The sequence below is a fragment of the Cavia porcellus genome, unplaced genomic scaffold, assembly GCF_034190915.1.
Source record: "Cavia porcellus strain 051 isolate PalLab524CR breed Dunkin Hartley unplaced genomic scaffold, mCavPor4.1 scaffold_5, whole genome shotgun sequence".
In the NCBI taxonomy this organism is placed as follows: Eukaryota; Metazoa; Chordata; class Mammalia; order Rodentia; family Caviidae; genus Cavia; species Cavia porcellus.
In genome coordinates, this window is record NW_026947488.1 from 58,739,752 (window position 1) to 58,764,144 (window position 24,393).

Consider the following 24,393-nt stretch of genomic DNA (forward strand, 5'->3'; position numbering starts at 1 on the left):
GCAGTGGCATTGATTGCTTCTCTTAATAACTGTCCTGCAGCACCTGGAGCCCCAGCAGCCCAGGGCAAGTGAGGAAATAGACAGACCTGCAGAAGCTGAGTGTTAAAGCGGTCCAGAGCATGTCCTTTGTGGGGCTCGCTCTGCTTCCTCTAGATTCAGTGTGACACTCTCCTCCCTCCTGGGCCACCCAGGAGGAAGACAGACTGATGCACAAAGCGTCCCTCTGAGGATGGCACCTGCAGCATCACAGTGGCACCTCTGACATCAAGTTTAACTCCACCCGAGTTATGACCTGCAGGCAGGAACATGCAGCCCTCAGGAATCCACAGGGACATGGAGGCATCTGAAAGCTGCACCCTTCCAACATCACCTACAGGGACACTACCACCATACTAGCAACACGATTGGTCCCCATTTCCCAGGGCAGAAAATTTTCTTTAAAATCTCCCTTGAAAAGCCCCTTTCTGCGTACCCTCTGCTACCCATATCTGTAGCAAAGACCCGTGCCTTCTCTCGGATGGGTGTGGACACAATCCCAGCCCCAGAGCTTTAGAATGCGTGCCCTTCCTCAAGGGCCACGAGTTTTTATCTGCGGGGCTTACTTTTGCTTTCTGCAGAGGCAGTGCTATTATGCCCCCGAGGAATGGTTCCTCTAAGAAACTGAGGTATAGAGCTGTCATTTTAGAAACCTTCCTCCTGCAATCTGAAAAGAACAAGAGTCATGTGGGAGAGGACCCATTCTGTCCTGCCTGGCAGCCTCAGTCAGCCCACGGACTTGTCATCAGCTCATCTCCCGTCCCCTTCCAGGCTGGGCTGGCTCTGCCACCTCACTGAACCCAGAACAGCCAACGGGTCAGACTCTGTTCAGTGCAAGCAGGTTTTCCAGACATGGCACCTTTGTATTTTTCCCTAATAGTGACTAGGAGAGAAGATAACTGCTTTGATGTTTCTTTTCTCAAAAAAAAATAGTTTGATAGTATATTTTGAATATAGATGTTCTTATAGTCAGATTGGGAATCAAATTTGAGTGTTGCTCTGTATGTTTGTGTCTGTTGCTGTGGTCTTCTCCCCATGACTCTTTCCTTTCTTCCTATGTTTTCCTTTTCAAAAAAAAAGATGGCCTTCAAAAATGTGTGTTTCAATGTTGTATGAACTGACTTAGACATGAGTTTTCTTGTTGTCTCTCTTCAAAGACTCAACTCACAAAGAAGCGGATTAAATGTTCCTCCGAGATTTGTTTTCTAACATGTCTGATCTTAATGTTTCTGTTAACTATTGCATTGACTATTTCAATGTGTGTGAGTATATATAGAGAGAAATCTGTTTGTAAAGTAAAATTTATATATAATATATGTAATCAAAGATACATATGTTATATATACATTTGTGGATGTATGACTTATTTTTCCATATCCACAGAATTCAGCTACCATGTATATATAAATAAACTTATTTTATTACCCAGATAATTAAGATGCTAGTACATTTTGCCTTCTTTTTCATTTTTAAAATAACTTTCAAGCCTCGCTGAAGCAGTATAAATACTACTTCCTGTTCTTCTGTATTTTTTAATCTGATTTAACTGGGTTTTATGAGTGTGGTGAGATAGTAGGATTCACAGTTTATCATTTGATGAAACAGATCCTTTAGAACATGTTTGTGACTCCTCCAAAAAAGAATCACCTCCCTTCAGGTCTTTGGGGAAATTTTCCCTCAACCTACACTTCAGTACATTTATGGTAAATATCTTTGGTGGAGAAACATAAAGTTAAGCACTGAATTATCATTCTGTGCCGTAACAGTGCTTAAGCGTGACACTGTTGCAAATAGTTGAGTAGCTTGAGTCTGTCTTTCATTTAACTTTGAATGGAATTCACTATAATGTAGATCTTCATCCCAGCAGTGTCGCCTGTATCAGGAGGATGTGATTGTCATGGTATCCAGTGCACCATGTACCATTCTGCACTGCACGGATGCCACATGTAGATTTACCAGGACACTACCACCTTTTACTTGATCTAGTTGGTTCCATAATCTGTTCATCAAAGATGAACATCATCTACTATGATGATAAAGTGACTCCTGTGTCACAGTAAGTACCCAACACAGAAAGAGGGGAAAGGAGAAGGGAGAGTTAGGGTGCCCTAACCAACACAGACTGAACACAGACCATTCTAGTAGGTGACCAGACTTTTTAAGGTGACTATGTGACCTTGGATCAGTGCTCTGTGAGTGGTGGGTGCAGGACTAAATCAGAAGAGGCCTCCTCATCTCATCTCATCTCATCTCATCTCATCTCATCTCTGCTACTTTCTGTATCTGGGATCCTGGGTAAATCTGCAGGATTTAGAGTGCGTAGCACAAGGTGGGGATTACAGCCACTTACAGATGTACAATAAATAACACTTCTGGAGTTGTGCAGTGTACCATCCAGGCAACAATATAGTGGTAACCCTGTGTTTCCCCATCTTCTGAGGTTGAACTGAGAATTCAGTGACACACAGCATTGATTGGGATGGACCCAGTGCTCGTAGTTGGCCCTCCTCCCCTTCCCTTGTTTATGATACACTCCCACATACCAGATCTGTGATAAATATCCAGCCCTGGATTTCGGCTGCCTGATTTTCCTGCAGTAAAGCATAAATACAGTCCATGTTGTGACCTTGGGCCCATGTTGTCATCCCAAGGCTGGAGGGACTTTTCTGAAGCAAGGGAGGTGTAACCCTTAAGAATGTGCCTTAGCGGAGGCTGGGGTTAGGAACTAGAATCGAGGGTATCTCACCAAATCCTAATGGGGTGCAATTTTGAGGAGTTCTTTTCATCAGTTTTCTGACAGGTGGGGAAGCAGAGGTTAGGCAATCAAGTACAACAAGTGTCCAACTGCCAGACTCACCTAAGATGTGATGTTTGCTGTGTCAGAGAGTCCGAGCCCAGGCCAGCATGGGATGTAAGGTCTGGGGAGCTGAACCAACTCAGCCCAGGTTAAGTAGCTGATGAGCAGAGTTTGAGAGGATGGAGAAGAGAGGGAGGGAAGAAAGTTGCTGGGGAGGAACCTGGAAACTGCAGGGGCTAAGGGAGAGAACAGAAGCAGCAGGCTAGGTGTGAGTCTCCTGGGTGCCTGGGGCCATGGCTGATCCACCTCCATCGCACCCTCTGTGACCTTCACATACATTCATACTTGCACACACACTAGCACGCATAGAGACCCAGAGAGCAGCGCTGAAACCCTTACACTAGATCCTGGCTTGTGATCTGAGTGTTAAGAGAAACGATCACCACACTTGTAGTTAAGGTTCCTGAGCCTCAGTTTACTCATCCATGAAATGAGACTGCTTCCTGCCTAGTTTGATCTCTTTGGCAGCAAATTCCACAGACCTAGCTGATCTGCCCTCACAGCCTGCACTGACCCAGCCTCCCCCACACCAGGAGAACAATCTAGGTAGCTGGGCACATGACCTCGCATCACAGGATGCATGAGTGCCTCTCTGCACGCAGCCCGGGCAGGACCTATCTCCCTTTCAGCTCAGTGAATGATGGAAATGCATGGAAAGTAGCATACAAAGAGCTCTGGGGGTAGAGGAGCTTCCAGAGAGGCGCATGACCAGGCCACAGGGATGCTGGGGTTGGAAACCAAAAGCCAGTGGACTCTGCAAACCTGCTGGACGCCAGAGAGGCAGAAGGAGGGATGAGTGAGCCGCGAGTGGTGGTGGAGTTGCCCTCCAGTGCCAGCCCTAGCATGCCCCTCCAGAGGCACAGGGCATCCTTCAGGGGGGCTCGGTCACCATCCTCTCTGGAGAGCCCACCACCCTCCAGAACCAATGTCATGGGCAGTGTTGTCCGTGCCCCTGGGGTGTATGTAGGTATGGCACCCAGTGGGTACATAGGTGGCCTGGGTGCTCGTGTAACTCGCCGAGCCCTGGGCATCAGCAGCGTCTTCCTGCAGGGCATGCGGAGCTCAGGCCTGGCTACAGTGCCAGCTCCAGGCCCAGATTCTGACCATGCTGCCGGTGAGGACCTCGGGGGCTGCCTGGTCGGATACATGGCCAAGGTGCAAGCCCTCGAGCAAGTCAGCCAGGAGCTGGAGACACAACTGAGGATGCTCCTGGAGAGCAAGTCCAAGCGCTCGGGAGATTGGGGCACCCTCCGGGCCTCCTGGGCCAGCAGCTGCCAGCAGGTGAGTACCTAGGCAGGCCCCTGGGCTGGGCAGAGGGCTGGAGGGGGCGCTGAATGCTGATGAAAACTCTAAGGCATGCAGTTTGCCCAAGATCACAAAGCCAGTAGGGGAAGGGTGCCCCAGTTTGAACCTGGATCTCTCCTGCTCCAAATCTGTGCTTGTCCCATTAACTTGGGCTGCCTCTGTCACCTTCACTATTGAGAAAGTACTAGGTTTGGTTTGGTTTTTTGCAGTACTGGGATCGCAACCAAAGCCACTATGCCACTGAGCCATACCTCCTAGCCCTTTTTATTTTATTTTGAAGCACGGTCTTGCTAAATTGCCCAGGCTGGGTTTGAACATAAGATCCTCCTACCTCAGCTTCCAGAGTAGCTGGGGTTGCAGGCATGAATCACTATACTCAGCTAAGGGATTTTACAGACATCATGTGACTGAATATTGCTGACTAGATATGGTATTAAAACAATGAATACAGATGTATCCCTGTACCTGTCTATAATAGAAATATGAGCCACATCAATAATTTAATAGTTTCTACCACCCACAGTAAATAACATAAAAAGAAACAGGGAAAGTTAATATTACTATGATCTTATTTAACTCAATACTGTCTATCTAAAATGCCATTTCACCATACAATCAATATAAAAATATTAATGCAACAGCTTATATCTAAATAGAACTTTCTGGGCCTGGGATATAACTCAGCAAAACAGCACCTCACCTGGTGAGGTGAGGTCCTATTTTCAAGTCCCAGAACTGAAAAAAAAAAAAAAAAAGAAAACAGAACTTTCTGCAGTGATAGGTCTACATTCCACTGTCCAATCAGGCAGCCACCAGCTATTTCTGGTGACAAAGCACTTATGTGTGATTCATAAGATCAATTAGTTAAAATGTGTATTTACTCTTCACTACTTGAAATGGCCACACACAGCTGATGATTACCGTGTTGGACAGAGGCTTCGTCTTCCTCCCTTGTGTGGTGGGCAGTGCTGCTTTCCTGCTCTCTGGGATGGTGTCCCCCCAGAGCCAGGCTCATCTGTCACGCTGGCCAGCAGCTGGGGTTCAGAGGCTGGCTTCTCTCTTGCTGGCTTTGCCATCTCCTGTGGTCTGTCTGGGCGTGGCAGGCTGCTCACCTCTCTTCCCTCCCCAAATGCTGGCCTTGGGATTTCCCCTGGGCTAAAATCAGTCTCTAATGCCTACAGGAAGTACCTACTCAGATGCTTTTCTCCCTGGGGTCGGAGACCATCCTCTGTGGCTGGGAGAGCTGAGCAGATATATTTAGGGGCTCCACATGTGCCCCTGCTGCCCAAGTTTTGTCCCACGGTGCCATTTCACATGACACAGAGTGCTGTCCCTCATGCTTCTCTGCTGCCTCTGTGCCACCTGCGCCCATGTGGACTCTGAGAGAGTGATAGCTGTGTTAGAATGACTAGGGCCTTGAGGCCTGGCAAACCTAAGGGGCAGCCATTCCTCCAGGGGTCTCCACTAAGGTCCTGATGCCAAATACACGTGCATCTCAACCACCAGAATATATATATATAGATATGTATGTGTGTATATGGTGTGTGTGTGTGTATCTTGCTTTGTGAGCAAACTCATTCTAGAAACATGCTTGGAACCCAAAGCACTTGTGTATCAAAGTGAATCTCTCCATAAGAAATAGAAATTCAGATGATTCATTCCACAACTGGAAAACATTCAAGTAAAAGTGCTAGCAATACTGTAATACAAAATAATAAAGAAAATGCAAAATACAAATAAAAATAGATGAAATAACCTGCACATAGCTTTGAAAACCTTTGTGGTTGGTGTGAGGGAGACCAGAGACAAGGGTTATCATGCAGAACAAGTTTCTCTATCACTACCAGAATCACTGCTGTCCGTTGGCTCAGTGGAAACTTTTGCTTTTCGTGTAACTCTAATGAGGAACTTATCCAAAGACACTTGCTTGTGGCTCCTTTTGAGGATCTTGTGCTAATGTGACATTGATTTCCATTAAACTCGCATTAATACCACCTTATTTGGGTGATGTTTTCTCCAAAATTTTGCACTGTTTCCCACATTTCGCACATCTCCCCAGTCTCACTGGAAGTGAGGGACTCCTTTGCCTTTTTCTCCTCCCCCCCCCCTGCAGACAGGAGCTCCCGTATAACCTCCTGCTGTTGGCAGATGTTCAACCACAATCCCACAGAGAACAAGAAGAACCAGTCATGTTTCTGTGACATTCAGCATCACAGACTATTCATATAGCAAGGCATCACTTGCTTATCAAGTTAAAATTTATTGGGAATGTTTGCTCACCTTGCAAAACACTCTCACAGAGCAAGTTACTCACAGTACAAGGTTTTACTGTATATTCTGTATATACAAACAAGAGAAAATCTCATTTATAATATTGTAAAATAAAATGAAATGTCTCTGAACAAACTTAAGAAATGTCCAAAATCCATATGAGACAATAATTAAACTCTTCTTGCCGGTATGGTGGGACACCTCTGTAATTCCAGCACTCAGGAGGCTGAGACAGGAAGATGGCCATAAATTCAGGCCTAACGTGCGCTACATAGCAGACCCTGTCTCAAACTTTCTCTCTCCCACCCAAAAAAAAAACCCTTCTGAAAGAAATAAAAGTTATGTGAATGGAAAGAATATTATGTGCTCAAATTCAAAGACTCAATAGCATATAGACAGCAGTCCTAATTTATAAATTCAATGCAGTTTTTAAGATACCATCTGTCTCTTCTGAAGTCCACTATACATTTTATTTATAAGAGTAGAAGCTAAGGGGCCAAGGATTTGGCTTAGTCTGGTATAAGCCAGACTGTCTGATATGCGATAGGTTATAAGTTCGATCCCCAGTACCAAGAAAAAGAAGAAAGAGAAAGAGAAGAAGGAGAAGAAGGAGAAGAAGAAAGAGGAGGAGGAGAAGGAGGAGAAGGAGGAGAAGGAGAAGGAGAAGAAGAAGAAGAAGAAGAAGAAGAAGAAGAAGAAGAAGAGCCAGAAAAAAGAGGCGTTCAGGGGTGAACAGTTGAGGAAGGGCAACTCCACCAGATAGTAAAATATACTGAAGTCTCTATAATTAAAAATTTAGTAATGGCACCATAAAGATAGGACAACCAACAGAACAGAATAGAAAACCCACAGGTAGGCTCTATAGCACATGGAAATTGAGTGATGATAAAGGAAGCATTTGAAACCAGTGAAGGGAAAGGTGAATAAGTGATCAAGAGTAAATGGCATTCTAATAAGGAATCAAAAGAAGTATAGCAACACTGACTCTAACTCTTGCTTTACAATAGGATTAATTTTAAAGGCATCCTAATTTAAAGGTTTCAATAGAAACCATGCAAATAGAAATATGGGTGAATTTCTATAAAACCTAGATGTGGGAAGTTTTTTCCTCTGCCAAAAATGTTAAAGTTTGCACTACAAAGTAACACCATAAGCAAAATTAAAAGATAAGCAGCAAGCCAGAAATAGTATTTGAAACTTTAAATACAAAGGGTTAATATCCCTATTTTATATGTACCATTTAAAATTTGAAGTTCAGAAAAAGTCAACACTACTCTGTTTTTAAATGGGCTACAGAATCAGGCATGGTGGCACACTCTTGTAATCCCACCACTCAGGAGGCAGAGGCAGGAGGATCTTCACAAGTCCGAGACCAGCCTAGGATACAAAGTGAGCTCCAGGCCAGCCTGCACTGCATAGTGACACCCTGTCTCAGAAAGACAAAAATAAATAAACACAGATAAAAAGTCAACAGGCTACAGATATGAACGTTTGACATAAAAATAAATGAAAATGGTTCCCAGTGGCACAAAAGGATGTTCTGCCGCACCCATATTGAAAAACATTTTTAAAACCCTCCTGAAATACCATTTTCGCCTATCAGAATGTCAAAATATTAAGTTTGTCCCCCTGTTGTGCTGGGGAGACTCTGAGGAAACAAGTGTGTTAACACAATGCTCATAAAACATGTCACCACCCCTATGAAAAAGAGATGGGCAATATCTATTTATCTATCCATCTCCTGATCTAATAACCCTACTTCTAGGAATTTCTCCCAGTGACATATTGGCAAAGCTATGAGCAAGAAATATGTACCACTCTGCTCATTCAATCCCATCTATAAAATCAAGACAGGAAACTGAACATCTCTCAGAGGGCCTTGGTGGAGTAAACCATGCTACACCCACAAAAGGCATAAGAAGTGACTCTGTAACTATTATACAGAGATGGTCTGTCTCCGGGGTGTTTCCCTGAACTGAACGGCAAGGTGGGGGAAGCATGTGTTTCATTCTACCATTTGTCTCAGAAAGGGAAAAGGGGTGGACATACACATATTTATTCACATTGAAGAAAGGGAAAGAATGCTTGCAAAGGATCACTTACAGAAAAAGGGAGGAAACAGGGTGGAGAGAGAAGGAATGGACACTAGTTTTTAAAGTTATCAGGTGGACATGAAATGTGAAAATATTTGGCAGAATTATAAAATTAAATCTCAAGAAAATCCTAAAATTGAAAATAAAAGAAAAATAAATGAATCCAACTACACGTCAAGTTGATGGCATAATTATACAGAAAGCTGTTCCAAGTTACTTTTTTAACTACAGTAATTTGACTGAACATCCCCAGTAGAAATGCAGAGAAAACTAGAAAAAAAACCTTAAGTTCTTTTTTTTTTTTTTTTTTTTTTTTTTTGTCTTTTTCATTTTTATCGGTACCGGGGATCGAACTCACGACCGCCTGCTTGCAAGGCAGGTGCTTATGCCGCTGAGCTAAACCCCCAGCCCCCAAAACCTTAAGTTCTAAGAAGTCATATCGTTGTTGGTGGAGTTGGCATCATTATTCTGACACTGGTGTGTATGTGTCATATAATCTGTAGGATAACGTAAAGAATTAATCATATTTGAATTATGAAAAACTGAGATTTTAGTGTGGGCTAAAGGAGCTACATTTGAAAGATACATTTAGTTCAGTGACGGTTCTTTAGTCCTGAATTTAAATAGGAACTGTCAGTACAGATTTATCAGAAAATAAACATATCCCTATCTTTGAATGTGACCACTGGAAAGATCTAGAAACAATGAAGACATCTAGAATCAACAGCCAACCTAATGGCAGTGAGCACTTTTTACGTCAGATTTTGATTCCTAACAATCATCTCTCAGTGCCCCTTGGAGAAATGACCGAGCCCAGGTTTGGGAACAGGAAATGTACAATATGAGGTTGAAATATTTCATCAATCAGACACCAAGCAAATTATAACTACTGAAGTCATGTCAAAAGACACAAACCAGTTTGAATAGCATCTAGTATCCAAAGACGGTGAAGTATCATAATAATCTTAACTGCAGCAGATTGAAATTGCATTTTAACCCATTAGTTCAGTGTAATATTTAAAAACACTAATTGCCTTCGAAATCTTCTGGGGAACCAGTTTTTTTTTGAAAATGGGCAAATAAATAAATAAATAAAATGGGTAAATAACAAGAAAGAATCAAATATTTCTCTACCTTTTCTATAAGACCTACAGGTATGTTTGCTGAGAAAAATAAAGACAGGAAGTATCTTTGTGTAGAAGTATTCTAACAAGTAAATGAGGAAGAACAAGTATTTATTTTTATAATTATTATTAAAATTGAGCCGTAACAAAAACATGATTCCGGGCAGAAGCAGCCCTCAAATAGCAGCTAACATCACGAAAGGAAGCCCACAACTGGGAGAAGAACACCCCCACTTAGGAAAAAAACCTTGAAAAGTCAAAACTAAGCGTGATTAAACTTCAAGATGAAACCAGCAATTTACAGAAAATACGAGGGTCAGACTAACCACAGGGCAGAAATAACAAAGTCCAGACTCTCAGAAAACATAGCATAAAAGATCCACTATTTTTCAATAATTTAAAATTGCAAGATAAAGTAGAGAGACAGAGAGAGAAGCTTAAAAGAGACTTATGTGACATATTAGCCCATGGAAACAGACTTTGTTTGGATCACTAGCCGAATAAACTGTTAAAAAATACATTAGAAAAAAATGAGGAAAAATGAACATGCAGTTGATATTCGATGGTACTAAGGGATTATTACATTTTAACTGTGCTCATAGTAGTGGTGATGTGTTTTATTAAAAGCATCCTTATAAGTAAAATAAACCACACATTGTGTTCACTGAAGCCGGGTGATGGGAGTCCATTAGACTGATCTTTCTTTTCATACATCTGAATTTTTTAGAGCACCAGTGAAGATAGGAGACCTATAGGCTGGTCTATGGATATTCAATGAAATAATGTATGTAAATTGCTCAGTGTGTCATCAGTGTCTGGTTAAAGCTCACAGATGTCTACGTTAAGTAGTTAACAGAAACCACTGTGTTTGCTTACATGCGTCCTTGAGTTGTTCAAAATACCTATGCTGCATATGTTTCCAGAAAGAGCCAGGTACTGACTGGTTCTCAGCAAGGCTGCCCAGGGAGGTAGATGGAGAATGTGGGTCCAACGAACATGCCAGGGGACGGCCCGTCCCCAGGGTCCAGAGTGGGCTGAGGCTGGGGTTTGGAGCTGCACGAGTGATAGGCTTGTAGCTCTGCCTGGCTGGCCTCCACTGCCAGAGCCCGGCACAGGGCCTGTGCCACAGCAGTGAGCAATGCTGGCTGGGCAGTGAGCACTGAATGGAAGCCAGACAGCTCCAGGCCTCAGAGGCGTGCTCTCAAAATAGGGGCAGGCGAGTTTTAAAATCCAAACCGGATATAAAAGAGGGCAACCACCTCAATGCACAGGCACATCCCGGGCCATAGTCCACAGCTGTAAGAGCAAGGACGCTGCTTATATCCTGCTGTGAAACTAGCACACACTGCAGTGCTGGGTGAAAAGGTCAGGCTGCAAAACCCACCTCCTGCTAATTCTGTTTTACAAACACCAAGGCAGGAGTGGAGTGCAGCCTCCCTGAAAGTGTGTGCTGGGAAGAGCTGGTGCCTCTGGGGCCCGGCTGGGTGGCAGTGATGCAGACAGGGCAGCAGCAGGCTTGCTTTGGGATGTGCACTCGTTAGTGCTGTTAGAATGTTTCGCCTTACATGAAACAGGTGGTAATAAATCTCCTGCCAAGCGCTGAGCACCAGGGGTGAGGCTGGGCAGTCTGTGAGTCCCAGAGAATCAGGAGGAAGCTTCCACAGAGGGGGAGGGGAGAAGGCCTATTGCAGCAGCCTCCTCAAAACTACAACCCGACTGAAGCAAGCATCCATACATCAGGGCAGTAGGAAAGGCCTGCTCCATAAAGGGCCACACTCTCCGGAATTACAACTCAATCCAGACAGCCGGCATGGCATGAGGACTCTCGTGGGGGCCCCAGCCCAGGAAGTCCTGAGGGAACGGCTGAAGCAAGCAGAACCAGGCGCAGGGTCCCCAGAGGCCCCGCAGGGTTTATGCTGATCTGCTGGAGTTGAGGATTCAATTTAGGCAAATAAAAGCCTGTTTATCGCGTGTGGCTGGGGAAAGGCACAGAAAGGCTCATTTATCTGGTTGTAAACGAGCTAGATGAGCTGACTATGGCAAATGCATTATTCAGCAGAAATGAGAAGTTATTTCAGCTGTTATCAGGAGGTAATGAAAAGCAGTGAAAACGCCACCACCCTGACCTGCTGTTGGCAAACAAACTTGTAATTTTTTCTTATTTCAAGAGCCAAGGAAAAACCAGCTGGGTAAGTCTTAGGAGAACTACTACAGAGTGGAGAGAGAGATGAAGCAGGGCAGGGACTGGCAAAATTCCCCAGAAAACAAAGTACCCTGCCTCCGCTCTAGCTGCCCATCCCCAACCTGCACCCCTAAGCCCAATATCCCCACCCGTCCCCCCAGCTGCCCTGCCGGGTCCTCCTCCCAGCCTGACGGTCAGCACACAGAGGGCATCAACCTCAGCTGTAAATGTCACCGTCCTTATCATGTCCATCCCCAGAAGAGACCATCTCTCAGCCCTGCTCCTAGCCAGCTCTGAGAAGAAAGGTTGCCTGACAGTTGAATTGTTTATTTCCTCAGGAAATGTGGTCCTGTTTTAGCTTCCTAGAGCCTTGGGTCGGTTGTTGCCTAAGGAAGAGGAGACCTGTCAGTCTCCCATGATGGTGGTTAGGAGTGAATGAAGCCCCTGGGCATCTCAGGGGTTTGCTTGTGTCTGCTGGGCTGGCAGTGATCCCCAGGGAGTCTGCTGTGAATGTGCAGCATGGCTGGTGCCTCAGGCAGGTCCCTGAACTCCCGATGTGACCTCCTAGGTCCAGCCATCCCCTTGTTTCCCAACAGAACCAGGGACTTAGGTAAGACTTATGCGGATCAAACTATCTACACCTTTATTGTGATCTGCAGGCCAGGTGTTTGCAAGTTTTAACAAGAACTTGTATTTGATTTGGTTCTCTCAACAGAGTATTGGGTCTCTTGAAAGGACAAGCTTAACCCAACCTGCAGTAACAAAGGACCCAAACTGGTGCTTTCTCAGCAGAATTTTTTCTCACCTGGAGGTGAGAAGTCCAAGGTCAAGGGGCCAGCAGGATAGCTTCCTGAGAGGCCTCTCTAGGGCTCCTGGATGGGCAGCTTCCTCCACCAGCAGCCATCACACACGTGCCTGTCTTCTGTGTCTATGTCCTCATGTCTTCTTACGAGCACACCAGCCATTGGTTTAGGAACAACCCTCACGACCCCATCTTAATTACCTCTTTAAAGACCCCGTCTCCTAAACCAGTCACTTTCTAAGTTCTCAGGGCTAGGACTTCCACATGGGAACTGCAGGGAGCACACAATTCAGACACCAACCCCATTTTACGAAGAAACCGAGGCCTGTAGAGCTTGCTTCTGGGCACAGCGTAAGGAGTAAGTGCTGGCTCTGCATTTGATGCTGACCAGAAGTGGCAACTGAGAAGCTTACTCACATTTGTTCAGGAGGACCAAGTCCAGGCGGGAGTTCATTTTCAGCCAGCACCAATTCAATGTTTTGTTTTTGACTCCCAATACTTTACTAAAAACTTCCTGCCATGCTTATTTATAAAACTAGAGGGGCTTCCTCCTGGGCCCACGGAGAGTGGACCGCCTTGAGCGTCCTCTGGCTGATGAGGCAGAGCAGCTGGCAAAGCCTCTTCTCCAAGGGGCGCTTAGGGTTGGGGCATGTGCTTCCTTTTCCTCCCTTCTCTGCCTCTTTTAATTTAGAACAAACTGTCAGAAAGGGTGATTGATCCTGACTGGAGCATAGCTCTGACTGCAACTAACTGCTTAAACTAGGACAGGCAAGGCTGGGGCGACTTCCAGCTCCTGGAGATCAAGACTTGAAAGTTTAATAGATTCGCTGCCTGCTGGGGAATGGCGCAGCCTCCCTTGGGATTTCCAGTTTTCTTTTTCATGATTTGAACACTCAGAAAAATGTGCTGAGCAGTTGGCCCTCGAGGCAGAACATCTCTGTCTGCATAGAGTTCAGAGATGCCCTGTAGCACTTGGCTCCAGCTGCCCTGGGCCAGTCCACCCCAGGAGGTGGGCACCTGCCTGCCTGGGAGCCACCTCGGCCCAAAGTGACACCTACATCTGGAGTTTCAAAGGCTACCAGCCTGGCACTCCTGTGCCCCCAGCACCTAGCTCCGTGGGTGACTCAGAGGGCTAGAAGAAGTTTATTGCAGAAGGTGAGAGGGCACCTGCAGTGGAGCAGTCCCCCAGTGCCACCTGCCAGGGGTCCTGTGCATGGGGTGAGCCCACCAGCAAAGACCATGGAGAATATCCTCACAGATGAACAGAGTCAGATTTCTTAGCTTGCTGCAGCAAAAGCAAAGCATCCTGGGAAAGCCAGGATCACCTCAGCAGAAACAGGTCAGGATGGCCTTTTGGAGGGTTTGGGCCTATGCTCTGTGATTTGGGCACAGTGTAAGGGAGTAGGTGCAGGCCCTGCATTTGACGCTGACTGGAAGTGGCAACTGGTGAGCTTACCAACATTTGTTCAGAAGGCAGAGGACTGCAGCAGGCTGCCAGCAGCTGCCAGCATGGAAGCAGCCCTCATTTAGCCTGTGTTAGCTCCCAGGAGCTCTGAGTATCTGGCTGGGAGTGTCCTTGCCTCTCTGTTCAGATGTAGGCATGGTGTCCCTTGCCTCAGTTTCCCGCATGGTTCCAGGTGTCATTGTCCAATTTCAGCCCATGCTCTGAGTATACCATGGCCTCTCTGTTGGTTACCAGGCTTCCTTAACCTTCCTTAACCTCCCTGTCCACAGCCTGGGCAGACTGAGGAGACAGAACTGATGCGCAAGGACCTCACATCTGACACATAGCTCCACAGGACCCTGGAGCCAGGGGCTGAGGCCCAGTTTCTGGGGCTGTGTTGTGCCTTGCCAAGGCCTCACAAATGTTGAGCAGGGCTCATTCTGCCATCTCCTTCTCTCCCCTCAGAGTCCATACTAGCAGTCATGTGCCTAAGTGATGAACAGAGACAGAACAGTGCCGAGTCCCAGCCCAGAAAAAAGGCCCTGGCCTGGTTACTGACTCCCTAGGAGTCAGTCTACCTCTCTGTGGAGTGAGGAAAAGTAGTCCCTGTTTCACAGGATCTTGGCCTATGGGCTAGAAAGTAAGTGCCCTGCTGTTTCTCCAGCACCCAGGATGGTGCCTGGCACATATTAGGTGCCCGATAAGCAGAGCTTAAATCGACAAATGTAAGTGTCTGGCAAAATAGTAATAAGACATAGCTATATTAGCCCCCTAAGTCTGCAAGCACACAGTGCTACAATTTGGGCAAGTTGAAAGAGCAAACACTCCTTTCCTCGCATCCTGGAGACTTGATATTGGAGCTCCTCGGGAGAATGTGCTCTGTGCAGCTCGCCCAGCTCCTGATGATGGCTGGCCGTCTTTTGCTTTTAGATGCATCACCCCAATCTCCACCTTCACCCCCTTTCCACACCTGCATTCAGATTTCACTCTTCTCGAACACATCCGTCATATCAGAGGAAGGGCCACCCTAATGATCCGTCTTCACTCAGGTCCATCAGCAAAGACCTAATTTCCAAAGAAGGCCACAGTCACAGGTACAATGCTGGGGCTAGGATTCGGACTTATTTTTTGAGTGCTATGCAATTCCATCCAAAATGGAGGCTATTATTTTTCATGTCGTAATTCTGATTTCCAACATTTTGCCCTGTTTCCTCAAATGCCACTCAAACAAAGTTCCAGAAATACCAGTATTTTTGTACCTAACCCACTTCCTTTTGCACTTGAAATGAGATTCCCTCATCAAGCCTCAGGGGGAGGTGGGTCTCAGAAAGGAAGGCGGTGGGTCAGAAGGCCCCGGAGAGCACTGCTCATACAGTGGGAACACAGTAAATGTCACTAATTACGGTGTGATCTTTGAACAAGTTATTTCACCTCTCTGTCCTCAGCAGTTAAAGGAAGGGCCTGGATCCCATTGGCATCTGCCTTCAGACATGCAGGAAATAGGCCAGATTTTCTTTCTTTCTTTCTTTCTTTTTTAAATGGGTACCAGGGATCGAACTCATGACTGCCTGCTTGTAAGGCAGGTGCTTATGCCGCTGCGCTAAATCCCCAGCCCCAGCTGGGGCTTTCTTTCACAACTGCCAGGCAGGAGGGACAGACCCTCTTGGTAGACCTGAGAAGACCTGGTAACACTCACACCTCCCAGAACTCCAGCCATAGACCTTTCTGCCTCTACTCAGTATCTTCAAGCAAGGGACAAAGCCTAGATAAAAGTGAGTCTCTCATGAGCCATGATTCTTGGTGGCTGGCCAGGGCTAGGGATATTCAGACACAGCAGCCACTTATTTTGTGCCTAAGAGTCAGGAGATGACCCACACCCCAGCATTGATGAAGAGCTGTTTATTAGCTCCAGTGACTGCCAGATGATATCCCTGGGGTTGCTAAATGACAATGAAGGGACAAATTATCCAGGCTGGAATTCACTGACAGTAAACAAAGCTCACACCTGATACAAAACCGCAGATTAAGTCAATCAGCAGCTGGGGTGTCCAACTTGTATTTAGCACCAGTGTGTAGCTAAGTACCACTGAGACCTCCTTCCCCTTCTTGGACACAGGACTGTCACAGCCCCAGTGACCCATCACTGCCACACTGAGAGCCCACAAGCACAAAGGAACGAACGGTTTGTTGGTTCCAGAATCTGACAAACACCTAGCCCAGTGCTGGCACAGGGAGAAACAGAAGGAAGGCAGGAAGGTAAGGGAGGAAACTGAGGCAATCCATAACAGTGGCTAGCGGTACAAACTACAGGGGAGTCCAGAAGGACTGAGTATAGATTCTGGCTTTGCCACTGACCAACCTCATGATCTAGAACAAATCTTATCTTCTCTGAATCTCAATGTTCTGATCTATAAAATGAGAATAATATTCATACCTCGGTGTTGTTGATTTAAATCACTTACTCAGAGCACCTATAATAGCATCTCGCCTTGGTAAGAACTCGGTCAACTGTGGGAATGATTTTTGCCACTATCTGTCGTAGTTTAAAACATAATAACATGTATTGTGCAACCTTCCTGCCCCCAATTGCCCAGACACACATGCAATACCCGGGGGAAAGGAATTACATTTGCAAAGTGCTAAGTAGGGATGGGTCCCTGGTGTCTCTAGAACATCACATTTTGGGGTAGCAATCGCAGGTGACCTCCAGGCCAAGTTAGAGTTCCAGGAGAGTCCCTTGGAGATGGGGGAGTCCCGGGGAACTGCCTGTGACCTGGTTATCTTAATAAGTGACATTGCTTGCTGGCTGCTCCAAAAACTACCTTGCATAACTAGTATCCTGCCCCATTCCATGCAATATGTTATCTGTGCCAAGTCCTGGATTTTATAATCATCTCATTGTCAGAACCACCTTGATGTTGGGAGGCCAAGACACGATACAGGCCATCCTGTAGTCACTCTGTTCATATCAGAATTTCCATGACAGTCCCAATTTCCTGAGGATGATAAATCAACCATACCATTTCATTCTGTCCCAAGACTTTACATATATTAGCTAGCACATCTGTCCCCATTCTCTGCTGGTTCTATTCCTGACAGAAGAAACCCACTCACCATCCCCCCCCCCCCACACACACACAGGCACATACTTTTCTCTTTCCGTTGCATTTTGTGCAGTGTTGTGGTTTAGGTCAGGGCTTGATTTTGGGGTTGGGGTCCTGAGTTCCTTGCTTAGCTCAACACACACTTCCCAGACTCCAATCTCTCCCATCTTCAGCTTCCTTCTCCGAAGGAAGGAAATAATTATACCTGCCATCTTAGTGGCAGCGTGTTTGAAGCTTAAAGGAAAATAACAGGAGTGGGGAAAGGCTTTGTCACTGTCGGAGATCAGGCTACAACTCCTCAGCCATGTGTGTAATTAGTGTCACATGGAAGCACAGAATCTTCGGTGCTAGTGGCATGTGTTGGCCCTGCCTCTTTCCTTACCAGCAGTCTCAAAGTGTGACATTTGTCATGGTAGCTAGCTTGGGTCTGGCACAGAATTCACCTTTATTCTGCTAATGTTTTCTGTTTGCAAGGCACTGAATGTGAGTCTAAGATGTGTTCTAGGCACTAGGAACTCAAATTTTAAAGAATAAAAATTCACCAGGGCGTGGTAGCACATGCCTGTAATTCCAGCACTTTGGGAAGCTAAAACAGGAGGATCACAAGTTGCCCAAGCAACTTAGCAAGTCCCTTTCTCAAAATTTTTATAAAAGAGAGAGAGGGGAGCCGGGGATGTAGCCCACTCTGGGTTCAAGCCACAGTACCAAATAAAAGGCAAACTCCTCAGGCTCCAGCCTCAGGAGTTGAGGAAGACTCCGCATGCAGCTTGTGCTCAGCAGGGCACCGAGAGTGGTGGATGTAAAAGCAACTTTGGCTTGATGAGGACCTTTCCCAAGACCCTTGCAACCTGCCTAGGGGGAAGGCAGAGATGTCCCTTGCCCTCGATGAAAACAGCAGTGGTCCTCTGATTTTTCTGGCCACATGTAGCTACCTAAGGATTCCATACTCACTCTAAGTCCCAAGGCACTGTCTTAGTTCAGTGACTGCAGTGCTGTCCCTCACAGCAAGCTCAGCATCTCCCCTTCTGCAGATGAGTAGGAACCAGGCCGGAGAGTGGGGTCAGCCGATGTGAGCTCTTCTCTCCACCCCCACTGCCCGCTGCCATCTTTAAACCTGCAGGAAGAGAGGAGCCAGTGGAGAAGTTGTCCTCTAACAGATATTGTAAGTTGGTGACATGGTGTCCAGATCTGGCTAAGATTTAAAGCTGAATTCTTTAGCTTGAGGACACTTATCTGGATTCTTCTGAAACTCTCTGCATGAAGCAGCCCTCCCCCATCTCCTGCCCTGGCAGGACCCTGGCCAACTGCCTCCACCCCTGGCCTCTGCTCCCTCTCAAGTGGCCTCAGGAGGTCTGCCTGTCGTAGATGCCACAGCCCTCAGGACAAGTGCGAGGGAAAGTTTCCTCTACCTTGATTCTTGTCTTCTGTGATCTGCAAGAGCCCTCTGGACTGCAAAATTCTGCAGGAAAATCCCTGAGTAGAGGCGGCCTGGAAGCCTAAGGAGACACATTCTACAGAGGTGACAGCGGTAACCTGCCTCCTGCATCAGCGACCCCCAGGAAAGAGGAACCACCTTGTTAGTGTTGCCTGCCTCTCTACCCACCCTGGAGGGTGTGCACTGCCCAGAGTGAGAAATGAAGGGCATGTTCCCTACATGCCCTTCAGATGAGGAGCTGTGCTGTGCTGTGCCTGGGCTGGTGTCCCCCGAGAGGAGCTTTCCAGGCAACGTGACTCCCAGGTTAAGCCAACTTTCCCATCTGCAGCTCAACCAAAGCAGCAACAATTTGTCCAAATGCTGGCAAAAAGCCCAGCTGCGATGTCTCTGTGTTTGCCATGAGCCTCCATGCTGGCATAGGTCTGGGGGTTTCCAAGGGCAGCAGTTGCAGCATTCTCCTGGTGCCTTGGCTTTGTCATTCTATACGGGATGCCAGTGCAAGCAGCTCAGGGAGGCTGGCATGTTCCACTCTGCTGGGTCTTCTTAGCTCCTCAGAGCCTCCCCACAGAGGCTGACAGGAATGAGAAATAGGGCATCCCTCCTGACAGAGACGAGAAATAGGGCATCTGGTGGGCAGCGAGCTGAGACTTGAACCTTGGTTCTCCAACAAATCCAGCCACCCCTCTGTGTCACTGGTAATCATGCAGACTAAGCAAACATCACCAGTGCTTCCCGATCCTCTGGCCCGGGCATCCTGCAATGGGGGGAAAAAAGACAAAGTGAGGGGCAAAGCAAGGGGACACCTCAGGCCAAGTCCTGGCTTCAGGCTCAGTGTCACCCTGCCCCAGGCAAGTGCTGACCATGGGAGGTTAGTACAGGCAGAACCTGAGACACAGAAAGCCATTAAAGAACCCAAGCAGTCTGTCAAAATACCATTGCATCTGCGCTGACAGCCACACCCAAGGTAGGAAGCAGTGCTGAGTGTAGTCTAAGCCCCAACAAGTCCAGGACTTCTTTCTGCATGGCATAAATTCCTCTGGCATCGGCAATGCCCAGGAAATAAATCTTACCAGAGGCAAGTTGGGGGTGAGTGGAACACAGAAAAGCCATCCTGGCGACCCAGGGCAACCGTGACTGCATCCCTGTGACCTCTGCAGCCACCCACCCTCTGCTCCCCGGCCACCCTGGAGTCTGTGGGACTCTCACTCCACCTCCACTGCCGCTGCTGCAGGAGGCTCCCCCGCCACCCCCTGCCACATCCTCCTGCCTCCATCTTCCTCCTCACACCCCTGTTCAGCAGGCCTCTCGGTATACTAGAGGGCTCTGCTAGTTTTCTGTGTTCTGGTTGACTTTGCTACATCACCTTCTTTTTTTCTCTTTAATTATGAAATATTTTGACATAACAGAGGGAACCTAACACTCAGCATTATCAGTTCTTCATGTGATACTACAGATTTTTATCCTGAATTCAAAGGTTTCAATACAATTTGTGCTTTGTGCTCTGTCTTGATTCAGTTCCCCACCATGGAGGGCCCAGCTGATCTAAAATTGGTAATTTTCATTCCCATGAGAATAATTCCTACTTTAGTATAAATGCATAAAATCCTTTATAGGGTTGCTTTGTGTGATTTGAAGCTCTGTATAAAGTCTGTTTTGTTATGTATTAATCATAGAGTTCTCCAGAGAAATAGAACCAATAGAATGAGTGTGTTAACATCTCAAGGGAGGAAGACATTCATTTTAAGGAGCTGTTCACGCAACATGGCAGCTAGACGGTCAAGACCAAGGTGTCAACAGGGTGGGAGCCCAGGGAAAAGCTGATGCAGGTACTCTGAAGGCCTTTTGCAGACAGAATTCCAGTTTTCCTTGGGGACTTCAGTCTCTGTTTCAGCCCAGACTGCACCTGATCACACTCACGGGACGGAGGGCAATCTACTTTACTCAGAAACTACTGATGTATGTGCTAGTTTCATCCAAAACACTCTCAGAGAAGCATCCAGAAATATCAGCTCTCACTGTAGCCCAGCCAAGTTGCCATATAAGACTGAGTATCTTTGGCTTGAGACCATACTCATAAGTAAAATAAATCAGATTCACATGTGTAAATACCGTACTGTCTCCCTAGTATAAGAAACTGAAAGAGTAAACAAGATACAAAATCTTGAATAAATATTGTGAAAGGGTAATAAACTGCTCAAAGGGGAAAAATAACTAGGGTAAGGGAAAAGGGAAAAGAAAGAAGGGAAGAAGAAAAAGATGTCAACTTGTGTATACATGTATATATACACATAAGATAGCTAAGGTGATTATACTACTAATTCTATCAGTTCATAGAAAACAGCAGTTAGTACTCCTATAGCTTGATTAATTTTTCATGTCTAGATCTGGTAATCTAAGCAACTCTTTTGAAGACAACAGCATACGATATGACAATCATTGTTAAATTCCTATCATCTTGTTTTGAAAGCCTATCTTGTTGTTTTTGGGTTTTATTGTTATAGTTGTTGTTTGTCTCTTTTTTGTTTGTTTTATGCAGGGTTTTTTTCTTCTCTTAAAAGAAAAGGTTGAGCATCCCATGCTGCTTCCTTCTGTAGCTTGCTTTCTTTACCCATTCTGTTCTGGGATTCACCACATTAATAAAAGGTGCCCACATTTACATACGTAGCTTTTGTTGTGTACATACCATCGGGTGTGGAATTTGCTATGGATAGCTCAGGTGGCTTCTACTTTTCTTGGTCTCAAGTAGGAGGAAGCACAAACTTTGCTTGTCATACTCACACAGAAGAGAATCTCCAGCTCCAAAGTGGGTGAGTCCCCAGGGGGCACCCACCTCCTTTTATAAATTGAGTTTTATTAGAGGACAGTCCTGCCCAGTGGCCTCCTGATTGTCTGGGGCTGCTTTCGCCTTGAAAAGGCAGAGTTGCATAGCTGCAGCAGAGATGTGTGGCCCACAAAGCCTAAAATATTCACTGTCTGGCCCTTGCTAGAAAGATTTCTAACCCTGCTCTAGGTCAGTACGCAGGAGCAGAACCCTCCACTTTAATCTGGCTTGGCCCAGTTACTCTCCCTAATGACTACAACTCTCCCCTCCCCGAAATGAAGTGTGGCAACTCTATATTTTTTGTATTTTCATTTCTCTTGGTCTTATTAACCTTTAATGCTGATGCTTATGAATTGGTTTCTTGTTTTTTCCCATATTTGGCTCTTTACATGTGCATCATTTATTCACTGATTTAATAAATACCTACTAAGGGATTAGCATGCACCAGTGAGAACTGATACAAAGATGCCCCATTTTGCAAGAGAAGAATTGGAGCTATTTACTGTTAGAATCACAGTTTAAGCATGGTAGAAAGATAAGATGGCTGGCTGAGCATAGATTTTTGAGTCCAACGCTGGAGGTAGAGCACTGAGAAAAATGATCAAATGTTTTGGCGTTGTTCTATAGACCCAAGGATGCATCCTTGGGAAGCGAGACAACAGTTTGACCTTAGAAAATAAAACACCTATGATTATAAAAGAGACAGAGTTGTGAACAAGAACTGTATAATTCGTACAATACAAACTAGAGCTTTATTATTGAAAGTTACCAAGCTAGCCAACCAGAGGGAAGGAGGGCCTCGGCTGAGCTAGACCTGTGTCTGTCCCCCAAGAAGGCTGCAAACAATGCCTGTGGCTGATAACTGGAGCAACCAGAAAAATGGACAAACCCAGACAGGCTCTGGGCAGAAGAGAAGCCACAGAAGCTGGGAGCAGGATGTGGGGAAAGGAAGGGGCGGGACATGGAAGTGTTTCTTTTTATAGGGCCTTCGGTAGTGCTGAATTTTTAAAACCAAGAGTATGTCTCAGTTTGATAATTTTTAAATTAAAATAGAAGAACAAGGAAGTAAGCAGGCACTACCAAAATATATGCATATATCCTAAGGGGCATGTGCACAAAGGTCTCTGAGGTGGGGAAAAGGTTGGTTGGTTGAGATGGAACATTTGTTTTCACTCCTTTGACTTCCAGTCTATGAATTTCCTTTGGAGTTAAATATGTTTCTCGCATATAGCGTACTGATGGATCTTGCTTCTTGATCCCCTGTCCCTGTGTTTATTTTTTTGGTGAACTGAGTCCATCTACATTATGGTTACAACTGGCATGTATCGGCTCATCTCTGCCATGCTATCTTCCTGCTGCTGGCCCCCCACTTTGCTCCTCCATTCAGTTGTCTGTCCTGTTTGATGATTGCCCTTTGCTGCTGTTCCCAGAACTGTGGTCATCTTTCTCTGTCTCTCTCTCTCTGGAATATCCTTCAGCACTTTTTGTGGAGCTGGTTTGGTGGTCATGAATTCCTTCATTTGTTCTTTATCACGGTAATATATTATTTTTCCATCAATTTTGAAATACAGTTTTGCAGAGTACATAAATCTGGGTTGGAAGCTGTTTTCTTTCAGGATTTAAAACACTTCACTGCAAGCTCTTCTTGACTTAATGATTTGTGTTTAGAAGTCTACCATGATTCTGAGTTTTCCTTTATAGGTGATCTGTTTCTTTTCTCTAACAGCCTTTAATATTCTGTTCTTGTGCTGAACTACTAGGATCTTGATTCTTATATGTCTGGGTGTAGATTTATTTTGGTTACAGCTATTGGAGTTCTCTGTGCCTCACTTATCTGCATGCCAGTCCTTTTCCCATGTTTGGGAAGTTTTCTGCTATTACTTCTGTAAATAGTCATTTTATGTCATTTGTGTAAAACCCTGATTTTTCACTGACACCTATGACTCTTAAATTATTTTTCTTTGCGTTGTCTTGAAGCCATTGAATTTTTTATTTCCTGGTCCCCCATTATTTTAAAAAAATCTTTCCTTTCAAAATTGCTAGCTGAAATCCTGTCTTCAAGATCTGAAAGTCTATCTTCAGTCTCTTTCAAGTGATTTTGCCAATTTTTGATGGAGTTTTTAATTTCATGGATATCTCTTTGAATCTGTTTCATGCCTTGTAATTCCTTCCTATATTGTTCATTCAAGGTTTCCATCATTTTCCTATGCTCCTCTCTTTTATTATCTCTATATGCTTTTGATATGCTCATCAGTTCTTTCATTATGTTTGTGATTTCTTTTACCTGGGATATTATTTCTGATCTGATTACTGTTATGGCCTCTTGAAGTTGTTTCATTACTTCAGTTGCTATCCTTTCAGAGATTTCAGGTGTGTGACTTCCATTTTATTCCCTGTCTGTATCTCCCAGACTTCCTGTTGGTTGGAGGCCTGATGAGAGTGCCTTTTGCTCTTTCCTCTTGATATTTTCCTAGGTTTCTACCAACAAGCCAATTTTGGAATCCCAAGTGCTTCCCACATTGGCTGACCCTCTGTAGTGTAGGGGAATGGGCCAGGCACCTGCGTTTCTCTGAACCCAAGTTCCCAAGGAGCAGTGGGGTCTGGAGATGGTTTATCCATATCCATGAGACTACACTGAGGCTTCCCCAATGGCCACAGGTGCATGGTGGCAAGACTACTTCTTCTCTCAGCCTGTGTGGCTACACCAGGGCTCCCCCAGTGGCAGCAGGTACACAGGGGCATGTTTGTCTTATTCTCTTGGCCTGACTTACACTGACTTCCCATAAGAAGCAAGGGTCTCCAATGGCAGTCTGCAGGTACATGGGGCATATCTGGCTGTTTCTCCCTGGCCACACTGGTTATTGAGGGAAGGAAGCATCCTGATGGCAGCAGACACACAGAAGTGAGTCTGCTGTTTCT

At 45.6% G+C, this 24,393-nt stretch overlaps 1 protein-coding gene across 1 annotated transcript in view; it reads left to right on the forward strand.

Moving 5' to 3' along the window:
- Positions 1-3,667: 3,667 nt before the first annotated feature.
- Positions 3,668-24,393, forward strand: part of Bfsp2 (beaded filament structural protein 2) — a 62,602-nt gene continuing 41,876 nt past the window's right edge. Inside the window, 1 exon segment of the mRNA NM_001173074.1 lies at positions 3,668-4,174. Within this exon segment, the coding sequence (NP_001166545.1) occupies positions 3,686-4,174 (489 nt within the window). The 5' untranslated portion in view covers positions 3,668-3,685.